General features: G+C 46.5%; 1 protein-coding gene across 2 annotated transcripts in view; it reads left to right on the forward strand.

Annotated features, from left to right (window-relative positions):
• Positions 1–24,045, forward strand: part of LOC119177919 (L-sorbose 1-dehydrogenase-like) — a 124,281-nt gene that overhangs the window by 59,761 nt on the left and 40,475 nt on the right. For both annotated transcript variants that reach the window (XM_075886870.1, XM_075886876.1), the window contains exon 9: positions 8,251–8,428. In XM_075886870.1, coding sequence (XP_075742985.1) covers positions 8,251–8,428 — 178 coding nt within the window. The remainder of the gene's footprint in view (positions 1–8,250; positions 8,429–24,045) is intronic.

Raw genomic sequence — 24,045 nt, forward strand, 5'->3', positions numbered from 1 at the left:
ACGAGGTGGAGAAGCACGTCACGAACTCTCTGATGAGGTCAGCAATCTGTTGCTTCTGAGATGACGAGAGCTCTCTGTCAATGTCTACTGACTGGAGTACGTTATCTGCTCTCTGAAGCTTTATCAAGAGCGCAAACATTTGAGACTTGCACATACTCATGCAGCGATGCTACGGATGTTTCCTTCGCAACATCCTGCAGCTCATTTCGAAAGTTAGTTAATAGGACATACGAACATCCATCACGAAGGCTCACTAGGCCTCTTGTCTCGCATAGTGCTTTTTCTAGTAGCAGTCCAATGTTTTTGTCCACTAATCCGTCACAGTCACGGAGAACTTCACTGCTCACAAAAACAGTCACACTGGAAAGTGGCGGCATGGTTACATCTTTGTCCACAATGCGGAGAAGTAGAACGATTGGTTTCTCCGCATAACAGAAGGCGACGACATTCTCCGTAGAAAAGGAAACCTGGGACTCTTGCAAGTCGATGACTGCATTGTTTGTTTGCAAAAAGTCGATGCCTATAATCAGCTCCCGGGAACACCCAGGAAGCGCAATAAGGCTGCCGACATAGAGAAATCCTCTTATTCCTATCCTTGCGGTGCATAACCCCACGGGACTAACTGCCCTCCAGCAGAACGTATCTGAGGTCCGGTCCAATCAGTCATCACCTTCTTAAGCTTCTTTGCGATAGCATTACTGACAACGGAATAGTCTGCACCAGTGTCTACTAGCGCACTGGCCTCGACGTCGTCCATCGTGACTAATATCTCGGAGGTAACGTCGCTACTACTGCACTTGTCCGTCGTTGCGTAACTGCCACCGTCCTGTCGGGCTAACAATGGAGGGTCTTCAGTTGTCAGTATATCAGCGGCCTCACCTCCAGAGGTGGCTAGCTCTAGTTTTCCCGCCGCGGGCAAGGTGAACGTGATCTTCGAAGATTTAATGATGGACGAGGACTCGGCGATCGATAGCACATCGGTGCTGTCGAACGCGACTACCGTTGTTGCGTGTCTTGAGGTGAATAGCGTGAAGACAAGTATTCTTCAATTTCGTAGGGCCGTTCACAGTTCCGTGGGCATCGTGCATTGACTGGAAAACCACGCAGTCCCGCTCGACGATACTGGCACTCCCAGTAAAGGTGACCTGCTTCTCCGCAGTGGTAGCAAAGGGGCCGCCGGTCTGCAGTGCACCATACATCGCTCTTACGTGGCCTTGCTTCCGGCATTGGTAGCGGTGTACTCGGAGAAAACGTCGGAGGCATCACAGCAGTCGCAGCCGTCCGATTCATGCATCCGAGGTCCTGTCGTACAGCTTGCGCGTACCACAACTGAGGCGGAGGCTCCGGTTGTGCGTGCTGTATTACCTTAGATTGTGATTGAAGAATCGCTTGCCGCACTTCTTCGAGCACAACATCGGCAAGTGAGGACATCACTGGATGAGCTTGAGTCATTTGTATTTTCTGAAATTCTTCCCTTACGACAGCTCTCACCATTTCACGCAAGAGGTCATTGTTACTCATGAGGCTTGTCGACGCCGTGCTAACAGATGAGACGCTTACGTCCCTGTTAAATTGGCGCGCGCGCTGCTGCAGAGTCTTTCCTATCATTGTCTCCTCTGATCTGAACTCAGCAAGAGAGCGGGGTGGATTACGTACCAGGCCTGCAAAAAGCTCCTCCTTCACTCCACGCATCAGGTGCTGCAACTTTTTTTCCTCAGCCATGTTCGGGTCGGCCCGGCGGAGCAGTCGGGACATGTCTTTAAAGTACATGGCGAAGCTCTCGTTGATCCGTTGGTTTCGCGTCTGAAGAGTGGCCTCTGCCTTTTCTTTGGGGTCCGTGTTTGGTTAAGTAGCAAGAATCTTCGAAAGTCGTCCCACGACAATAAGGAAGCTTCGTGGTTTTCGAACGACGTACGCGCAAAATCTTGCAGTGCAACGTAGACGTAGTGAAGTTTCCTGTCTTCGTTCCAACCTTTCAGTCTGGCAACGCGTTCGAAACCGTCGAGCCAGTCCTCGAAATCCTCAAAAGTGTCACTGTGAAATACATCTGGTATGCGGGGCGGGTCCATGACGATATGAGATGGAAATGAAGTCGCTTGGGTGGCCATTGCTGGGTCTCCGGAACTTACGTCTTCAACTGGTCTCGAAGAATCTAAGAGGGCACCAAACTCCTGCTGCTCACCTCGTAGGCGATGACTCGTGCGTTGGTGTACGGATGTCAACTGCGCTGACACCAACCTTCGGGGTTCTGGGCTATGTTGCCTATCCTTAGATGGGCTTAGAATCATACCACAGCGTATGATAGCGTTGTTCAAGAGGACTTCTGGGGAATACTGGGCACACTAGGTGTAGAAGATGGAGTTACCAATCTTTTAAACACTATCGATAAAGGTAACAAGGTAGTTATAAAGTGGGAAAACAGATATCCCAGCCCGCAGACGTAAAACGGTGGCTTATGCAGGTTGTCCTCTGTCACCCTTGTTGTTCATGATGTACCTACAAGGATTAGAGGCCAAATTAGAGGGAAGTGAACTTGTCTTCAACCACTCTTTCGTCAAACAAGGAAAACTAATTGAACAGGCACTAACAGCATTGATGTACACAGATGATATAGTGCTAATGGCCGACAACAAGGAAGATTTGCAGATTCATGGACATCTGCGGTAATGAGGGAGATAGGTTAGATTTTAGATTCAGTAAAAATCAGCAGTCATGATTTTCAATGACAACGGAGGTAGTGAGCTTAGAATGCAAGAGGTCACGCTAGAGATAACAGATAAATACAAATATCTGGGCACACGGATAAGCAAGGGGACCGAGTACCTGAGGGAACACGAAATATACGTGACGACTAAAGGTAACAGGAATGCAGCAGTGATGAAATAGGGCACTGTGGAATTACAATAGGTATGATGTTGTGAGAGGAATATGGAAAAGGGTCATGGTTCCTGGGCTGACGTTCGGCAATGCGGTCTTGTGCATGAGATCAGAAGTTCAAGCAAGATTAGAAATTAAACAATGTGAAATAGGTAGGCTTGCTTTAGGAGCTCACGGGAATACACCAAATCAGAGAGTACAAGGTGATATGGGATGGACATCATTTTAGGGCAGGGAAGCTAGCAGCAAGCTAAACTTTGAGAAGCGATCGAGAGAAATGAGGGAGGAGCGTTGGGCTAGGAAGGTTTTCAGCTACTTGTCCATGAAGATTGTCGATACAAAATTGAGGAAGCGAACCAGGAAATTGACTGGTAAATACTTAGAAAACAGCAGGTGGCCAAACCAAAAAGAACTATCGGTTAAGAAGGAAGTGAAGGAAACGAAGAATGACATGTGGAGAATGGGCATGATTAAGAAGTCTGCACTAGAGATCTATCAAACTTTTAAGCAGGAAATTGCCAAGGAAAGGATCTATGATAATAATCGGGGTTGTTCTCTACTATTTGAGGCCAGGACGGGAGTACTGCGGACCAAGACATATCGGGCCAAATAAGAAGGGGTAGACACACTATGCAGTGCGTGTGGAGAGGAAGAAGAAACTGCCGAACACTTGATAATGTTCTGTAAAGGGCTTCACCCTATAGTTCAGGATGATGGCGCAGAGTTTTTCAAAGCACTGGGGTTTAGGGACCGGGAAGGCAAAATAGACTTTAAGCGGGTAGACTTAACTAGAAGGAGGTTATCTGATTGGTGGCTAAAGTCAAGGCACGAGTGAAATTTCAACTCTTCACTGCAAAGTACGAATCCTCAAACTCACTTTAAAAAAAATAAATCTAGTTCTTGGTTCATAGGTATTACGGCTTGGTGGCGCCAGCCACCGCCCGATCTAAAGGGTACAGCCATATCCATCCATCCATCCAGATCGATGGACATCTGCGGTAATAAGGGAGATAAGTAAAATTTGGGATTCAGTAAGAAAAAAATTGCAGTCATGATTTTTAAAGATATTGAAGGTGGTGCGCTTAGAATACAGGAGGTCACGCTAGAGATAACAGATAAATACAAATATTTGGGCGTATGAATAAGCAATGGTACCAAGTACCTAAAGGAACACGAAATAAACGTGACAAGTAAAGGTAACAGGAATGCAGTAGTGATAAAAAACAGGGCACTGTCGAATTACAATAGGTATGATGTTGTGAGAGGGATAGTGAAAGGGGTCACGGTTACTGTTCTGACATTCGGCAATGTAATCTTGTGCATGAAATCATAAGTTCAAGCTAGAATAGAAAGTAAGCAACGTGGAATAGGTAGGCTTGCCATGGAGCTCACGGGTATACACTAAGTCAGGGAGTACAAGGTGATATGGAATGGACATCATTTGAGGGCAGGGAAGCTAGCAGCAAGATAAAATTTGAGAAGCGATTGAGAGAAATTGCGGAGAAGCGTTGGGCTAGGAAGGTATTCAGCTACTTGTACATGAAGAATGTCGATACAAAATAGAAAAAGCGCACAATAAAATTAACCGGTAAATTCTTAGAAAACAGAAGGGAGCCAAACTTTGTGGAGAATCGGCGTGTGGAGAATCGGCGTGGTTAAGAAGTCCACACTAGAGATCTATTGAATTTTTTGAAGGAAATCGCCAAGGAAAGGATCTATGACAATACTCGCGGTAGTTCTCTACTGTTTGAGGCCAGGACAGGAGTATTGCGAACCAAGACATATCGGGCCAAATACGAAGGGGTAGACACAGTAGGGAGTGCGTGTGGAGAGGAGGACGAAACTGCCGAAGACTTGATGATGTTCTGTAAAGGGATTACCCTATAGTTAAGGATGATGGCGCATAGTTTTTCAAAGCACTAGGGTTTGGGGACAGAGAGGTCAAAATAGGCTTTAAGTGGGTAGAATTGACTAGAAGGAGGTTATCTGTTTGGTGGCGAAAGTTAATTCACAAGTGAAAATTAAAACCTTCACTGCAAAGTATGAGTCCTCAGCCTCATTATTTAAAATAAAAAAAAAAGAAATCTAGTTGTTGGTTCACTAAGTATTATGGTTTGCTGGCGTTAGCCACCGCTGCATCTAAAGAGCACAGCCATATCATTTCATTCATCCATGTGGCTTAGATTGATAGCAGTTTGAAAAAATGCAAACAGACAGACAGACAGATGGATGAATGGATGGATGAATGGAAAGACGGACGAATGAACGGACAGACAGACAGACGAACGAACAGACGGCTGAGCATAGAGCTCGCGAAGCTTCGCCTCACTCATCTCCATTCACCCCGTTGGTGTGTTGTGAATTCTTCAGGATGGAAAACATGTCAACAACAACACTCAAAATTTTCATTAGGCAGTTTTGTAATCATAAGTGACTTGATTTAGTTATGTAACCCACCATACCTGCCCAACGTGCAATGTTTCACGTGTAATCTCTGTCTTCTTGTACAAACTGGTGATAATGTCATGCAAAGTATTTATAATATAGCCTAAATTGTGCTTCCTGCGCTATGTCTGGTATATAACAGTTCTAAACTGCCATTTCCAAATTACCTACTATATGGAGTAATTTGATTGAAATTCTGTGGTTTTGCACTCCCACAGTAACGAATGGTTATCACGGACGCAGTGTTTAAAACCTGCCTATTCATTTCATCGCCTACAGTTCTTAAATATGCATTTAAATGTAAGTAGGTAGCTGCTGAGCACTGCTGCTTCCAAAGATATGCAACTATCGGGCAGGGATTCAATCCAAGTTCACCAGTCTCACGAAATTAACACCTCAGCAGCAAAACTAACAGCGCGAGACCTATACACAATTGTGGTTGCAGATTGATGTGAATGATTGGTTTACTTGGAAACGAAAAAAGTATCACAATATAGTGTGCATTAGCAACGAGTTACTGCCGCGCATGTGCACCCAAGTTAGGGCGTTCATCATCTTGCTTTTTCTGCTTGCATCGCGAGATCTGCATCATCACACCATGTACTTGATACGGTAGAACTGAAATATTTTGACCGTTAGTTCTGCAGAGAAACTACCTAATACTGGTTTTTGGTTGAATTGGGTTATCTTTAAGAAAAATTTTCTGGTCCAAACTTTTGGAACACTTTTTACGCCAGCACATAAGCACATTGTTGAGGTATAGAATGTAAAATCCAAAGAAAAAGACTGTAAAAGAAATTAAAGCTAGAGCAATAATTAAAATTCGTATATTTCAAGAAGAGCTTCTGTTTGGAGACGTATTTAGTGCAAAGAAACATAAGGTGAATTGTTCATTACGTATTACAGTATGTAACAGCGCACATGAGGTAGATTATTCATTACGTGTAACGAACGGTATCTTAAAATAGGACGTGGCGAAAGCACGACCCGTTCATAGGTCAGAAAGTGGAACAAATGATTGCTTATTAGAAAGAAAATGGTAAGAATACCTGGGTAGTTCTTCATTACATACTGCATCTGGAACGTTTGCTTAGTTGTAAATGAAGCCGCATTGATAGTTACGGAGCAGTTACCGTTAAGAAGAAATCAGGTGTTTCTACCATTGGCTTTCTAAAACTGCTACAAGATTTCTTTAGGTAACTTTTCTCAAAACGTGTAGAGAATCAGTAATTACTGCCCACTGTGATATGTTTAGAGTCCTCAGTAGCGCCTTTCATGGGTGACTTGTATTTAGCCTGCCTGGGGAGAGGGAGTGTGGCATGTGCGGCTGTGGCAGACAGGGGTCGCATTCGTGTTTAGTTTGTAGGTGATTAACTAGTTTGGTACAAATAATTGAGAATTTCTTAGAGTGCCTGATAAGGTGCCAATAATTTTCAAGGATGTCTAAAGTCATTTGTTGTGACGTGTATAATACCACAAGAGCCATCTATCTTAGTTTAAGACAGCAAAATAAAGCTGAAACTAGAATGGATCTGCTAGGCGTATGAACCGTGCATGCTGGGAACCTTTTCTTGACACGTTTCACACCGCCCTTTAAGCTTGTAAAGAGTTCATGGGTGAGTGCTTGTTGCAGAAGTGTTAGGCGTAAGTCATTCAGACACAGATAATACGGTCTTCAGAAGAAAGTGGAGCACATGTGTTTGTCGCAGCATGCATCTCACGTGCTGTTAGCCGTTGTGAAATGCATGCACCGAGGCATAGACATTGCCGACTGGGTTTAGAAGCACGTGTCCACACAAAGAAAGAGAACTGCGGTGTTTTAAATATGCGTAGATTATCAAACTATCTGAAAATGATCGCGCATCACTGGCTCATGAAGAATGTCAACTCGGCCCATGAGAAGCTCTCTGGGTGTCTAGGATTACTTCCAGGAAACAAGCACATGTACGGAATAAAGTACTACGATCATTTTTGCCATGTGAGCAAGGAGTCGTGTGATATGTGGGGTTTACCGTCCCAAAACCACCATGTGATTATGAGAGACACCGTTGTGGAAAACTGCAGCGATTTTGACCACCTGCGGTTCCTTAAAGCGCGGCGAAATCTGAGCACACGGGCCTACAGCAGTTTCGCCTTCAGCAAAAATGCAGCCGCCGCAGCCGCGATTTGATCCCGTGAGCTGCGGATCAGCAGCCGAGTACCTTAGCCATTAGACCACCGCGGCGGGGCAAGGAGTCGTGCACTCCACGCTACTATTGTGCGGCAGTCACTATGTCGCAAAAACATGCAGGTGCATAAATGCCTGTCGTTAACAGCACCGACTGATTCAGCGAGTAGTACCTTGTCCTCTGGCGATGCGCTGCAATGATTGCTGCTGCTTCACGTATTTCTAATGATGCACTGTCATAGATAGGCACGGCGAGCAATTTGTTTGGAACTTTTAGGAGCAGCTGGATTTCAGAGGTTCAGTAACTTAAGGGTCAGTAGGCCCTCACTTTTCCTCTCCGAAGACGTAGTACGCTGTCTACAGCTCATGTCTTTTCAGTAGTTTGTTTACCCAGATTTTGAAACTTTTCTCGTTATTTTCACTTTTGGCTGATGTAGGTTCCATAGCTTATATAACTTTATCGTTTTTCGTAGTTGCTTTTACGACCTACAATTTGTGAAATATTGTTTTTTTATACCGAAGGCGTGCTTGATGCACAAAATTTTAGAGTGTGCTGTCACATTTCTTTGATTGTTTTTTAGGGCAGCATAGTGTCGCGAAATTTTTTTGCTACACATCACAAAATTATATTGCCATTGGTTTGATGCATGCCATAAAAGATAATTGCGTGTAAAGTAATAAACCTGTTCGGTGCTGAGAGGCTGTGTCCCTCCTCAGATATCCAGTTTCTTTTTGTTATTTTTGTCCATTAACCCTTTCAGATGTATGAAACGTACTACAAACAAAAGCGAGGATACAATTCATTTATGGTTGTACCAATACTTCTTCATCCAAAGTCGTCTGGCTTCATTCGGCTGAGGAGCACAGATCCTGAAGAATATCCTATCATTGATCCTAAATTTTTGACAAATGTTGCCGACATCGACACGCTAGTTCAAGGTGAGCATGCACGGGCATTACTTTGTTTTCAATTGTGTGAACACACTCATAATTTGTATGACAGAAGCAAACACAAAATGAAGCCAAAAAATTAAGTTCTCTCTACTAACACTTTTCTCTTTATTCAGCCTCCAGTGCATATGAGACAGTCATTGGAAGCTACTTCCCGCCGTCTCAAAGTAGTATGTCCGACCATGCTATCTCTGCTCTTTGTCCTCTAAAAATAGCCGCGTGACGAAGCTACAAAACTTTTCGCATAACTAAACACCCAATAAGGCTGACCCTAATCGGTGGGTGTCGAACATAATTATTGATAATTTTTAGATGCGCAGCATAATATCATTGAGATCAAACCAGTGTGCGTGTGTTGTCATCAGCCTTACTGAGCATGCACGTCCCCCTTTCTCTCCTCTCCTAAACTCCGTCGCTCTCGCCTCGCCACGCCAACACCGGCAGCACCTTCTGGCCTAATATCCCTCCTGCTCTCTCTCCTCTAGGCACCCCTCGCCACGACGTTTACACCCCCATTGCAGATGCGCGTCTCCTCCCCTTATCACTCCTCTCCTACGTGCCCCCTCTCCCGCATCGCAAGACCATCGCAGCCAGCGTGTGCTAGCGAGCTGTTGATGAAAAAAACATCTCTTGCTGCACAACTGTTCACTCGCCACCCCTTATATATATATATATATATATATATATATATATATATATATATATATGAACTGGATCTTTACCTGCAAGGTAGTGCCGGTGGGAGATTTTTTCTGTGCGTTGTAAAAGACTAAAAATTTCCAGCTTGCGCGTTAACTAAAATTGCACTGTAGGTCTTTGTGTTCCACCTGAGTCTTCTGTCTTTAATTGCAGATTAGCAGCAATTCACATGTTCCAGTAGGAAACACTGTTCTATAACTGCGCGATTTTGCTTCTCGTGGTTTCTATCCTGCGCAAAGCCGCCATTAGCGCCAAGGTCAACGCTGCCGCCCGTGTAAGCGTTAGCACCCGCTGCTTGGCATCAAAGTACATCCATGAAGATCGTGCAGTTCCTGAAAGTAGCACTTCATCACTTCGGTTTGACTCAATTCTCTGTTGACGCTACCTACAAACACAAACTAATTGATCTATTTATGAATGTTATTTCTTACACGGGTATAATTCATACCGGAGGTCTGGTGTTCATCAGCCATGCGCGTCTGTGTTGCCGACTAGAAGAATTACTCACGCTAGCTCCAAATAAAGCTGCCCACATCATTGGTGAAGCTGTTGCTGTCACGCGAATGTGTACTGCTCAAAGAAGCATTCCAGGCCGCCACGTTCCCGTCCTCTTTAAGGTGCTCTGCAGTTGCCCTGGTGTCTTTATCTTAAGGATAGACTTCTCACTAAGCATTTCGCCCATAACCACTGTTCTTCAGCTAATCTCGCTTGAAATTTCCCGTTCTACCGGATAATAGCATACTAGCACCGAACCCTAGAAGCTACTCTGTACCACAGACTTTATCCGCATGCTGTCCTAGTCCTTAACATTCGTCGAACAGGCAACATCTTCACGTATTCTTCATGGCGACTTCATCGACGAGCCTTCTGTCGACGCGCTTCTAGCGCACAATATCATGTGCTTCTTTCGCGTGCTGCAGTCGTAGCCGCTAACCAGTTATATATATATATATATATATTCCTGTTCTATATCTTAAATTTCGATTTCATGACGAGGTTTCAGCCCAAGGCACTCAGTCTACATGGTTCAATCCTTATATGATGGCTATGTCACCGTTTTTGCAGCAGTCATGTGCTCAGATGTTTCTTGTCGCCCGCCGGTTGTCCCGTGCCTCAACATGGCATTACAACATCATGTTCACTCTGTACCTTGAATATGGGCAATGAACCACTCTGAGACGCTTTTTGGCTTCCTGTCACAGCATGTTGGACGGTGACAATATACCTCTAGGCCAGACTTTTCTTCACTGCACAAACACTGCTGATTCTCTTCCCATTCATCGCCAACCACATCTTATGCCAGCCGTAGAGGTCTTCCAACTGGAAGACAACAAGACGCTAGCCAGAGACATTGTTGAATCCTAATCAAGATCTTCTTGAACCCTGAATAAATTTGTCGAAGTGCCGCGTCGGAAGCGAGTAGAGTAGTGTTGGCCAACGTCACTGATGTATCACGCGTGCCCTGGACCCAGAGTAAACTCATGCATTCATGCAAATTCTCGACTTCTCATGTACCGCACTCAGTCAAGAACATCCGGAGTTTCGTGGGGCCCTGGTCTTACTTCAGAAGGTTCGTGAAAGATTTCGCATCAATCGCTCAGTCACTTACTGAGATTTAAAGAAAGACTTGCATTTTGTGTTGGGTTCCACCTCAACTACCGTATTTTTCCACATCGTCACAATTTTGGCGACGCCATCTATATTGGTCATTTGGTCTATCCGCTCCGACAAATGTAGGAACCGGTAGTAGTGTTCATGGGATCGAAGCCGCCTTATGCCAGCGCCAACGGGGCTAGACACGCCCATGTTATCAGCTAGGCTAACCACCTCTTTAGAGCTGTGCAGCGCAGGTACCTAACTACAGAGCGCCAATGCCTTCATCTGGTCTGAACAGTTTCACAGTTTCACTCTTTAAACGAAAAAACTTTTTCTGTCATAACACACCATCATTTGCTTTGTTGGCTTTCTGCCATAAATGACCCTACTGACCGGCTCGGGTCTGCAACTTCAAGAATGTACCTACAGAGTAACGCACAAGTCCAGACATCTATGTCAGGACGCAGAATGCCTGCCTCACTGCCTGGTAGGTGGAGTGTTATCCCTGACACTCATGCCATCGGTTGCGTCTTTCCCGTTTCCTTACAGATGCATATTGGCAATGAACAACTCCCTGGTGCGTCCTCGCGTATTTGAATCGAAACCCTAGAATTGTTGTGCCTCAAGCAGTCCCGTCACTCTTTTGTCCTCCAAGATGGTGCATTGTGCCACCACAATTTTCACACAAGTTGACCAGCATTGCTGACTGTTCTTCTGAACACTTCCGCTCGGCTGTTCAAGAACTTCATGACCTTTCACGGTGGTAATCCTCGTGTATCGTACACTTACAACAGGATGCACTCATGTTTCTATTAGCCTGGGCTTGCACGCTTCGTCAGAATAGACATGTGGCGTGTGAAAAAGGCTAATACGGCGAACCACCATCGACGCTTCCCGCCTAATGCCTTCAACATCTTGACATTTTGTCAACACCATTCTTTCGCGTTGAGTACCTAACCAGACAGAAGAAATGGTTCTACTTGGGCTGCTTTACAGCCCTCCTTTGGCAAAAGGTTGATAGCTGGGGACACATACCACGAAACTTGGTACGCCATTACACTCGCGCTTCCCACAAGATGGCCGACAAACGCCAAAGACTTCTTACTAAAGAAAGCAATTTTGCAACATGGAGCTCTATGCCAGCTGCTTACGGTTTGTGGCCGAATATTTGTGTGGCAGGTGATCACCGACATCATACAGAGCGCCCTTCTGCTGCTGTGAGTTATTCTACATGCATATTGCCAGCCTCTTCAAACACACGCGTGTACGCAGGATGAAGAGAAGGAATATCTCTCCCCTCGGGATAAGTGTTGAAGCGGTCAGCACTGCAACCACTGTTGTAAATATATCCTGCTAATAGTCTGCAGAATATAGTCTCACGGCTCGACATTCGTTTTAGCACATGCATCATGAATAATTAATTATTGGGTTTGAATTGGACGAGTTTGCATAACTCGGAGTAAATAACAAAACCTTAATCACCAAAAAATTAGTAGCCACTCCCACAGTAGACTGAGAAACATATGCCCCAAGTGTGCTTCCCGTATGCGTAAATTTTAGAGAAGGTTTCGTCACGCTCACCACTCTCCACCACACGATGCTCCCAAAGCGGAGACACATTTGCAGTGTGTGTTGAGCTTGATTTAATTGCAACATTCGTAATCATAACACTTGCGCATCTCAATAAGTGGCCTAGTGTATGATAAAATTGCCACATGAAAAAATGATTTCATCGCAGCGATAAGGTGAATTTGACATGTTATCATAAGTGGACTCTACTGTAAACAAGCGTACGGTGCAGAAACGTTCTTTTGGGTCAATTAGTACTGTTACATGTTTGAAATAATATATATTGTGAGGAACCGCGTTTTCCGCTCACAAAATATACTGCAGCAGAGTTCGCTCAATATAAAGAAAAAACACAACGCAAAAGAACACAATATTTTAAATGCAAACATGGCATGATCGTCTAAGCATCTCTCCCTGTTCTTCGTTTTTCTCATCTTGTCTCACCAGACCGTTAGATATGACCGTGCTCCTCTACCGTGTTCATCACGTAACACCATCCATTGGGTAAGGCGGGGTGGTACATAACAAATGTATACATGCGAGTCGGTGTCGCATAAATGATTCCCCTTGAAGAACAACACATTGCAGTGCCGAGGCACAATGAAATGCAGCAGACTTGTGACTTTACCATTGCTGATGTGTTCTCTGAAGGCTGGACACTTTGGTAGACAGCACTTTCTTATCGCTGCATGATTCCTCCGCAGCCCAGAATCATCACGTCGATAACGTCAATGATAATTATCACGGAACATGGTTTGAGAGCGTGATCGTCGCTCCCGGAATTTCGCATTCTCCTCAGTTCTGCCTTGAAGTTTGAAGAGCGTTTGATTGAAAAAGACAGTGTTGAGGTCAAAACTTCATTCGTCAGTGTTAATTGGGGTGGATGTAATTGCTGTCGCGAAGATCACAGGTTTTTGTTATCAGAAGGGGCACGTTTGGAGGTTTCCGAGCGTTTATGAGATTCTTTCCACAGTATTTAACTCCGACGCCGTCACTCCGTTGTTTGACATACCTTGGCGCTTGTTCTCCTCTCTCATCATGAACCTTTTCGGTAGAAGCTCCGTGGATTTCTTGCATGGTCTGCACTTTTCGTTTATTTTTCTCTTCGTCGTTGCCCTTGCTTTTGGCAACGCGCACACCACTAGACCATTCTTGCAAGATCGTATCAAGGTCAGTGGAATTCTGCACTTCCTTGCTGTATTTCGCTCGTTTAGTTGTCGGAAATTTGAATACAGCAGCCACGTTACATTGTTCAGTTGTCAGTATTTGTTGTGAAATTTTGGGGCCTATGTATTCAATGCTGGATCTTGCAAATTGGCACTTTTTTCGTTTCAGTTTTACGTTCTCATCTGTATGAGCTTGCAACGGTGCGCACTGGCCAGTAGCCTGAACTCAGATTTATTGGAGAAGTATATTAGGCTCCTTGAAGGAAGTCCAGGGCATCATTGATGCGTGGTAGGAGAAAAGCATCCTTTCACATAATCTTGTTTAGCCGAGGGTAGTCAACGCCAAACCTTATCAAACTGCCCATTTTGCGCACTAGGACTACTGCAGAAGCCCAATTCCTGAATCACGCTGCATTGCAGCACGTCATCAACATTTCCGCTAATAACGTAGCGTTCGGTCTGCGATATCTGAATTGCCGTTGTAGCAGGGAACATGATGACAAGTGTCAAGGCGATGAAGCGCTGCAGAAGTGCACCCCAATGATGACTGGGTGACGTCGAAGGAGTCATAAAAGCGTTCAAGCCGTTGAACAACCTTTGAGCGATGGGCTTGTGTAAGCGTGGTATTGATGCTAGGCAGGAGAACGTCTTTGATAGGGGAGGAGGTAGGCGTGGTGGAATTGATTACATTTATTGTCAACGGTGTCTTATCGCCGGTTGTACTCAAAGGGAAGAGGCCTCAAAACTGTCTAAACACCGAACACATTCTCTGCGAGTCAGAGTTTCTGAACAAGAAAATGGGACCCCATTCACAAGGGTAACGACGGCAAACTTGTGTAGGAGGTTCCGTCGACGTACACAGTGTTCAGACAGTGTAAACAAAACACTGAAAACACAGACAGAGTCAGAGAAAATCACCACCAAGATGGCAGAAAACAAAGAAATGATGGCGCCAGTAGCGATACAATTCAGGCACCAAACTTGGGACATCGATGACTGTAGTACTGAGAAGCGATAAAGGGAGTCAAGCTCCAGTGCAGTAAACGACAGCACCATGTGTAGATAGGGAAGTCCCAACCGAGGATCACGCTGTGGGACTCATGTGACAGGGCAAGGAATTCTACAACTTACAATCTGTTGTTGATTAATACACGTTCCGTGCACGTCGCCAAAGGCTAAACATGCGCTGGGCTCACAGTTCCTAATGGAAGATCAGAAACGTATATGTACACTTACTTCAGTTTGCGGAACAATATTTCACTAAAGCAGAAACAGCGGTTCTTGTGTCGACAAGATCTTTTGCCGCCACACTATTAATAAACACAGCAATTCCGTCAGGTGGCGAAACATGGGGCCTTAAAATTTTCAATGAAGGCGCAGTTTTTGCCTCAGGAAATGCGGCTCTTAGTTTTACTCTTGCGTAGGGTTGGAACAGCGGAGCATATGAGAAATAGAGTGGCACCGGAGAGGAGGAGATTGGCGTGAGGAAGAACTCGCATGCACGAAACGAGGAAGCGTCCAATGAGTCGGCAGAAACAGGGCGTGCTGGCTGCATTGGCATATAGTCGAAGTTCGGGACCTCATTGTTAGAATAAAGACTGTGGCGACGACAGCAGTGACGTGCATTATAGCCAGAAATACTGCAGGAGTACCAGATGGGCCTGTTGTTTGGAATACGGCAAAAGTTGTGAAGTGGCCTGGGAGGTGAGATGAGTGTTGCGCAAACAGAGGGGGGGGGGGGGGGGTGGCGAGTGTGAGCGGGCAGCTGGGACAGTTGGTGCTGGCGTCACTCGCTAACGGATACAGGCGTCGGCAAAGGAGAGAAGCGCCGCAAGCTGCATTGGTGGTACAGGTGGTAAGAGAGCCAGAGTTACTTGAGTCTGAATGGCTTGACAGAGTGAGTGATCCAAAGTCGCGTAGCCCTCGGTGACAGATGAGAGAATAAAGAGCTGACGAGCCACTTGCGCCACTTGATGCCACTTGACGAGCCGCTTGAGTAGAAGCAGCGATGGCGTAGTGGTTAGAGCATCCGTCTCGCATGCAAAAGGTCCGTGGTTCGAATCCCGGTGCCGCGCAGCTCCCAAACTGATGAAAAACAAAATCCGCGTGTTGATGGAACTGCATTACGAGGCCTGGGGTGCGGCCGTACCGGTAACCACCACCGAGAACGCACTCCCTCACCAGAGAACGATTGGCCACCCTGGTGCAGTATCTCGCCACTACCTCCCACATGCATACGTCAAAAAACTAGCGGCCCTCAATCCCCAGCAGCTGCGAAGCAACTGACCACGGCGGCGGTCAGATCTGCAACGCAGCAGAGGGTGCTAAGAATCTCTGGATCCGGACAGGCCGCCATTGGAACCTGAACTTGGCAACGTTTAACGCTAGAACCTTACCTAGTGAAGGAAGTCTAGCTGTACTATTCGAAGAGCTAGAGGGTGTTAATTGGGATATAATAGGGCTCAGTGAGGTTAGGAGGACAGATGAGGCCTATACGGTGCTACAGAATGGGCACGTCCTTTGCTATCGGGGCTTGGCTGACAGAAGAGAACTGGGAGTGGGATTCCTTATTCACAGAAACATAGCTGGCAACATAGAGGAATACTATAGCATTAATGAAAGGGTGGTAGGTATCGCAATTAAACTGAATAAGAGTTACAGGATGAAGGTGGTACAGGCTTACGCGCCTACATCCAGCCATGATGACGCTTCAGTTGAAAGCTTCTATGAAGACGTGGAATCGGCAATGAGTAAAGTAAAAACACAGTATACTATAGTGATGGGCGACTTTAATGCAAAAGTAGGGAAGAAACAGGCTGGAGACCAGGCAGTAGGAGTTTATGGCATCGGTACTAGAAATGCCAGAGGAGAGCTAATAGTAGAATTCGCAGAACGCAATAATTTACGGATTTTGAATACCTTCTACCGAAAAGGAGGAAACCGCAAGTGGACATGGAGGAGCCCTAATGGCGAAAATAAAAAACGAAATAGACTTTATAATGAGTGCACACCCAGGCATCGTGCAGGATGTAGAAGTGGTTGGCAAGGTACGATGCAGTGACCATAGAATGGTACGGTCTCGAGTTAGCCTAGACTTGAGAAAGGAACGACAGAAACCGATACGCAAGAAGCCAATCGATGAGCTAGCACTGAGAGGGAAAGTACAGGAATTCAGAGTCTCGCTTCAGAACAGGCACTCGGCTCTTAGTGAGAAAACCAACCTTAGCATAGATACAATGAATGATAATCTGACGAGTATCATTACGGAGTGTGCAGTGGAAGTTGGAGGCAGGGTAGTTAGACAGGACACTGGCAAGCTTTCCCCGGAAACGAACAATCTCATTAGGAAGCGTCAAATCATGAAAGTCTCAAGTACAACAGACAAAATAGAACTGGCAGAGCTTTCGAAGTTGATTAATAGGCGTAAGGTATCCAACGTAAGAAGGTATAACATGGAGAGAATTGAACACGCTCTGAAAAACGGAAGAAGCGTCAAAGCAGTGAAGAGGAAAGTTGGGATAGGCAAAAATCGAACGTATGCACTAAGGGACAAAGAAGGCAATATAACTACCAATATGGAAATGATAGTTCAAATAGCGGAGGAGTTTTACAGAGATCTGTACAGTAGCTGGGACAACCACGACTTTAATACTATAAGAACTAGCAGTACCCAGATGACACCCCACCAGTAATGATAGAAGAAGTCAGAAAAGCTTCAGAAAAGTCAGAAGAGCATGCAAAGAGGCAAAGCTGCGGGTGAGGATCAGGTAACACCAGATCTGCTGAAAGATGGCGGACAGATTGTGTTAGAAAACTAGCCACCCTGTTTACGAGGTGTCTCCTGACGGGAAGAGTACCAGAGTCTTTGAAGAACGCTAACATCATCTTAATACATAAGAAAGGAGATGACAAGGACTGGAATACTTACAGGCCGATTAGCTTGCTCTCTGTAGTATGCAAGCTATTTACAAAAGTAATTGCTAACAGAGTGAAGAAAACATTAGAATTCAATCAACCAAAGGAACAAGCAGAATTTCGAACAGGCTACTCAACAATCGACCACATTTATGCTATCAATCAGGTAATAAAGAAATGCTCAGAATATAACCAACCACTATACATAGCCTTCACAGATTACGAAAAGGCGTTTGATTCAGTAGAAATATCAGCCGTCATGCAGGCACTGCGGAATCAGGGTGTCGATGAAGTATATATATAAACATTCTGAAAGAAATCTACAGGGGATCAACTGCTACCATAGTGCTTCATAAAGAAAGCAACAGAATACCAATCAAGAAGGATGTAAGGCAGGGGGACACAATCTCCCCAATGCTATTTACCGCGTGCTTACAGGAGGTTTTCAGAAGCTTACAATGGGATCATTTAGGGATAAGAGTTAATGAAGAGTACCTTAGCAACCTGCGCTTCGCCGATGACATTGCATTGCTGAGTAACTCAGGGGACGAATTGCAACTCATGATTACGGAGTTAGACAAGGAGAGCAGAAAGGTAGGTCTTAAAATGAATCTCCAGAAAACGAAAGTAATGTACAACAACCTCGAAAAAGAGCAGCGCTTCGAGATAGGTAATAGTTCACTTCAAGTTGTAAAAGACTATGTCTACTTAGGGCAGGTAATAACCACGGAGCCGAACCACAAGTTTGAAGTAACTAGAAGAATAAGAATGGGGTGGAGCACATTTGGCAAGCACTCTCAAATTATGACAGGTTGATTGCCACTATTCTTTAAGAGAAAGGTATATGACAGCTGTATCTTGCCGGTACTTAGCTACGGAGCAGAAACCTGGAGACTTACAAAGAGGGTTCAGCTTAAATTGAGGACGACGCAGCGAGGAATGGAAAGAAAAATGGTAGGTGTAACCTTAAGAGACAAGAAGAGAGCAGAGATGATTAGGGAACAAACGGGGGTTAAGGATATCATAGCTGAAATCGAGAAAAAGAAATGGACATGGGCCGGGCATGTAGCGCGTAGACAGGATAACCGCTGGTCGTTAAGGGTAACTAACTGGATTCTCTGAGAAGGAAAGCGGGTAAGGGGGGCAGATGAGATTAAGAAGTTTGCGGGTATAAATTGGCAGCAGCAAGCACAGGACCGGGTTAACTGGCGGAACATGGGAGAGGCCTTTGTCCTGCAGTGGACGTAATCAGGCTGATGATGATGATGATGATGATGATGATGATGATGATGATGATGATGATGAGCCACTTGCTCATGAAAGTACTGCTTCATGTGCGGCGTCAAGATCGAATATGCAGCTTCAGTGCTCCTAGCTTCGAAAGCCTAGAGTACCACGGTGGGAATGATGGCGTCATGGGTAAAAAGGTGTTCATTGCACACCTCATCAAAACTTTTACACAGTTCAATGACATTAGCTAAATTTTGACGGCACTTGGCATAAGAAATGTATTGTCACCGATGCATCCCGATATCTGCCTCATTTTGTCAGACTCCGCCATAGATACACTCACCCGCTCACAGAGGTCGATGACATCTTCATTATGTTTTGTAAAAGTTTCTCCATTCTATTGGCGTCTGTTTCAGTGTGAAAACTGCGTAAGCTAGGCCGATTGGAAAAAGAACAGGTGATTTGTTTAATACCGACTAGTCGGTGAACTCGGATTCATAGTTGTGTTACGATTGCTTGGTCACATCAGTCTGGTAAAATCAGGCGTGCGTGAATTTAGCAGAGTCGTCCCATTTGTTGGGATTGCTAATGCCCGTGTTACAAAGGCAAAGCAGGAACGCTTACGACCAACCACGGTTGACCGCGTTGAACCACGGTTAGTGCCCACCATGGTTCGCCGATGTTACAAAGCGCAAAATTATCTTTGGTAAAGGTGGCTAACGCCATCTGACGTAGAACAATCAACAGAGCCACGTCCTTGCGTATATAAGGTTACGGGGATTACGAACACACGGAAAAGAGAAACGAGTGTATTTCCAATATTTACAAGTACGTTTGACACCCCAGAATGGCCAGTCTCTCGCGCGGCGAGTCCATTTCTTTTTTATCGATTCGTCTACGACGGTGGAGCCATGCCCACTGCCTTGTAACATCACCCCCGGTGGACGAAGCGCCGTCACAGTGCCACTAAGTAAATGAGGACTGGCAGTATAGTAGTGTTTTAGTTGAGACACATTAACAACATCAGTAGGTGGTGTGGCAGAAAATGAGTGTGGTAGAACAGGAGTGAGAAGGTAGTGTACGTCGGTGACCTTGCGGAGAGCTTTGTAGGGCCCTGTGTATCGTTGGAGCAGCTTCTCGCACAAGACTTCACGTCGATACCGCGTCCAAAGCAGGACAAGAGAGTTAGCTGGGTAGTCAACGGCATGGTGCCAGTCGTCGTAGCGAACTTTTTTGATGCCTGAGGAGCAGTAAGCCTTGTGTGCGCGATTTGGCGAGCAACGCGGGCTCGGGAAGCAACGTCCTGAGCCTGCACCATTGGTTCGGTGGTATCAGAAGAAAGGAGTGTGTCGAATGGCAACGCAGGGTTCCGGCCGTACAGAAGAAAGATCGGAAAATAGCCGATGGTGTCATGCCTTGACGAATTGTATGCAAACGTAACGTAGGGGAGCGTTGCGTCCCAGTCATTGTGGTCATCAGAGATTACATGGACAACATGTCTATAGGAGTTTGGTTGAGGCACTCCGTGAGACCATCGGTCTGCGGATGGTAGGCAGTAGTAAGGTGATGTTTGGTACAGCAGCTACGGAGGATTTCGTCTATAACTTTTGCGAGAAAGCAGCGTTCACGATCCGTCAGAAGCTGGCGCGGAGCTCCATGCTGCAGAATGACGTCATTCAGTAGAAAGTCTGCGATGTCTGTTGCGCAGCTACTTGGAAAGGCACGAGGTCTAGCATATCTGGTCGCATAGTCAGTTGCGACAGCGACCCATTTGTTGCCTGACACGGACATCGGGGAAGGTCCGAGGAAGTCGAGGCCAACGCGGAAGAATGATTCCGGGTGAATGTCGATAGGTTGGAGCAGGCCAGCCGAACGGAGAGCAGGACGTATGCGACGCTGGCAGCGCTCGCAAGCAGCGGCATAGTGGCGCATGAAATTATACAGCTCAGGACAAAAGAACCGTTGCTGCACACGGTGATAGGTGCATGAAAAACCCAGGTGTTCTGCCATCGGAGCGTCGTGCAGATGTTTAAGAATGATGGCACGCAGGTGTCGGGGTATAAATAATAAAAATAACAGGCCATCAGGTTTCATGTTGCGGCGATACAGAATTCTGTTGCGGAGGACATATTAATGAAGCGAAGGGTCAGAATATCCTGAAGATACTCGCTCAATGACCGTCTTGAGGGTTGCGTCCCGGCACTGCTCTGTGCCGATGTCGCGCAAATCAGGTATGGCGAGCACACAAGAATCGCTATCATGGACAGCGAGGCACGCAGAATCCACCAGGTAACGGGAGAGACAATCGGCATCTTGGTGTAACCTGCCAGACATAGAAATTACGTCGAAGATATACTCCTCAAGACGTAGAGCCCAACGACCTAGGCGACCAGTTGGGTCCTTGAGCAACGACAAACAACACAGACCGCGGTGGTCCGTAATAACTGAAAACTCCCGCCTATAAAAGTAGGGCCGAAATTCGCTACAGCCCAGACCAACGCAAGACACTCGCGCTCCGTTATCGAATAGGTTCGCTCAGATGTGAAGAGATGGTAGCTGGCATACGCACTAACATGCGTTTGGCTTCTCTTGTGTTGAGCGAGGACGGCGCCGATGCCATGAGCACTGGCGTCTGTGCGAACTTCAGTCATCGCGGATGGGTCGAAGTGAGCCAATATTCGTGGTGAATTGAGCAGTTTGATCAGCGTGGAAAACGCAGCGGCTTGGTTTTGGCCACACGAGGAGGGTGCGTTCTTTTAGAGAAGCTCAGTTAGTAACCGTGCAATTGTAGCCAAATTGCGTATAAAACGTCGGAAGTGCGAGCATAAGCCCACAAAACAACGAACATCTTCGGTATAGAAAGGCCGAGAAAAGTTCTTGACAGCGCTAATCTTGTCAGGGTCCTTTTGGACGCCAGCAGCACTTACACGATGACCAAGGTCCGGGATTTTTCGTGGGTCGAAATTGCCCTTTTTCGAGTTCAGCTGTAGTCCCGCTCGACGAAAATTGGCCACAATGGCTGACAAACGAGTAAGGTGCCTTTCAAATGCTGTGGAAAAAACAATCACATCGTCAAGGCAGCAAAGGCAGATGGACCATTTATAACGACGAAGGAGAGATTCCATCATGCGTTCGAACGTTGCCGGGGCGTTTCACAGCCGAAAAGGCATAACCTTGAACTAATAAAGGCCATCCGGTGTGACGAAGGCAGTTTTTTCTCGGTCTAAGTTGTCGACAGGAATTTGCCAATAGCCTGAATGCATATCTTTAGATGAGAAATATTGCGCGCCTTGAAGGCAGTCAAGGGCGCCGTCAATTCCTGGCAGTGGATATACGTCTTTGCGGGCTATCTGGCTCAAGGCATGGTATTAAACGCAAAATCTCCCGCTGCCATTCTTCTTTTTGACTAGAACAACAGGTGACCCCCATTGACTTGATGAGGCCTCTATGACTCTTTTGGAGAGCATCTTTTTGACTTGTCGTTGTATGATTTAGCATTCAGACTGGTAAACAGAATATGGTCACCGTCTAATAGGACTAGCATCGCCGGTGTGTATTTTATGACGCACGACAGATGTTTGACCTAAGATAGGGCAGTCAATGAGGCCGAAAACATTTCGGTAGGTGGTCAGAACGCGGTGGAGCTGCGCAGCCTGACAGGGCAGCATATAAGGGGCAATCATGATCATGATTTCGTCGGTAGGTGTGGTTGCCCGGCTGGCTGCAATAGGGGATGAGCAGTCTTCGGGTTATAACGCCATGACATTACATGCATCAAGAGGAGAAATGTGGGCTAACGAAATGCCTTGTGGGAGAACTTGGGTCGAACTACTAAAGTTGGGGAGCGGAAGCTGAATGTAGTTGTCCACGACAGTCACGATGGTATGCGGCACTGCAACACTTTGAGCCAAGAGCACATCCACTAATGGAGACACTATGTAGTCACCGCCAGGAAGAGCTTGTGATATCGTTAAAGCCACACACGTGGTGGCTTGTAGTGACAGCCGAAAGTAATCAACACGGCACAAGCGGTGTGATGGTGCGGACTGCACAGCCCCTGGTCGAGGCAGTTCAGGTTGGAGAACGCCAGTTGCAGAGTCGATGAGAGCAGCATGAGTGGACAAGAAATCCAATCCAAGAATCAGGTCATTGGGGCACTGCTCAAACACTGCAAAGAGAACAGATGGGGGCTGATCGGCGATTGTGATGCGTGCTGTGCACATTCCTGTGATGGCAAGACTTCTTCCGTCGGTGACACGAATAATGCCGGGAGAAGCAGGTGTGAGCACTTTCTTCAGGCAGCTACGAACTCGGGCACTCATCGCAGAAATATGCGCCCCGGTGTCAATAACTGCAGAAACAGTCAGGCTGTCAACGTCGACGTCGATCCAATTTCGTCGTGTCAGCATTACACGGAGGGAATTTGAGGTCGGTATCGAGGATGCAGCTTCATCTCTAAGAGCGGCATCGCTTAGTTTCCCTGATGAGAATTGAGCGGGGAGGTCGAGCGTCGTCGTAGGGGAGAAGCGGACGACGGGCGACGTCCAGGCGGCGAACGAGACTGATGACGTTGAGGCGACGGTGAGCGGCTGCGCTGCGTGTTAAGGGCATTGAAGGCGTAGGAGTCGAAGGGTGGAAGGCGGCGGTAGGTGTCGGGTATCGGCACAGGAGGCTAGAAAAATCAGTAGATATGGGCGTGGCGGGCAGTGCTATACTGGGTTCTGGACGAAGACCAATGGTTGTGGCAATACCGTGCGACGTGACCTAGGCGGTGGCAGTTAAAGCAGATCGGCCGATCATCCGCAGTTCGCCATTCGACCAGATAAGATCGCTCCTGGGGCGGTGACCTGGGGCGAGGCGGCGACCTTGAACAGAAGCCAATTGGTTGAGAGTGAGCAACGGCGCAGACATCGAAGCCCAAATTGCTGAGTTCTTCCAGCACAATCGACTGTACCAAGCAAACCTGAGGTACTTGCGAAATGGCGTGGCCGTTGGTGGGAAGAGCAGGTGTAAGGGCGTCGATTTCCCGCCGCACGATTCGCGTAATTTCAGACGCCGGGGAAGACTGCTGACGAGAGGTCAGTACATCTTCGCAGGAAGACGTCGCAGTAGTGTTGGCAGTCAGGTGAATGATCTTGACATACGCCTGCATTTTGCCAGTTCATAACACCGGCATTCCTGAAACATTTCATCGACGGTCGCACAGTTCCGACTAATTAGCAGGTTGAGCGCGTCGTCTGCTATTTCCTTGAGGACGTGGCCAACCTTATCAGACTCCGACATGTCGTTATCGACATTACGACGCAGAGCCAGCGCGTCCTGTATATACGAGACATACGGCTCTGTGGACGTCTGAGCACGTATAGAAAGCTCCTTCCTTGCAGCCGCCTTTCATGTAATGGGCTCCCTAAATAAGTCGCGAAGCTTCTC

Source organism: Rhipicephalus microplus, chromosome 1, assembly GCF_043290135.1.
Source record: "Rhipicephalus microplus isolate Deutch F79 chromosome 1, USDA_Rmic, whole genome shotgun sequence".
Classification (NCBI taxonomy): Eukaryota; Metazoa; Arthropoda; class Arachnida; order Ixodida; family Ixodidae; genus Rhipicephalus; species Rhipicephalus microplus.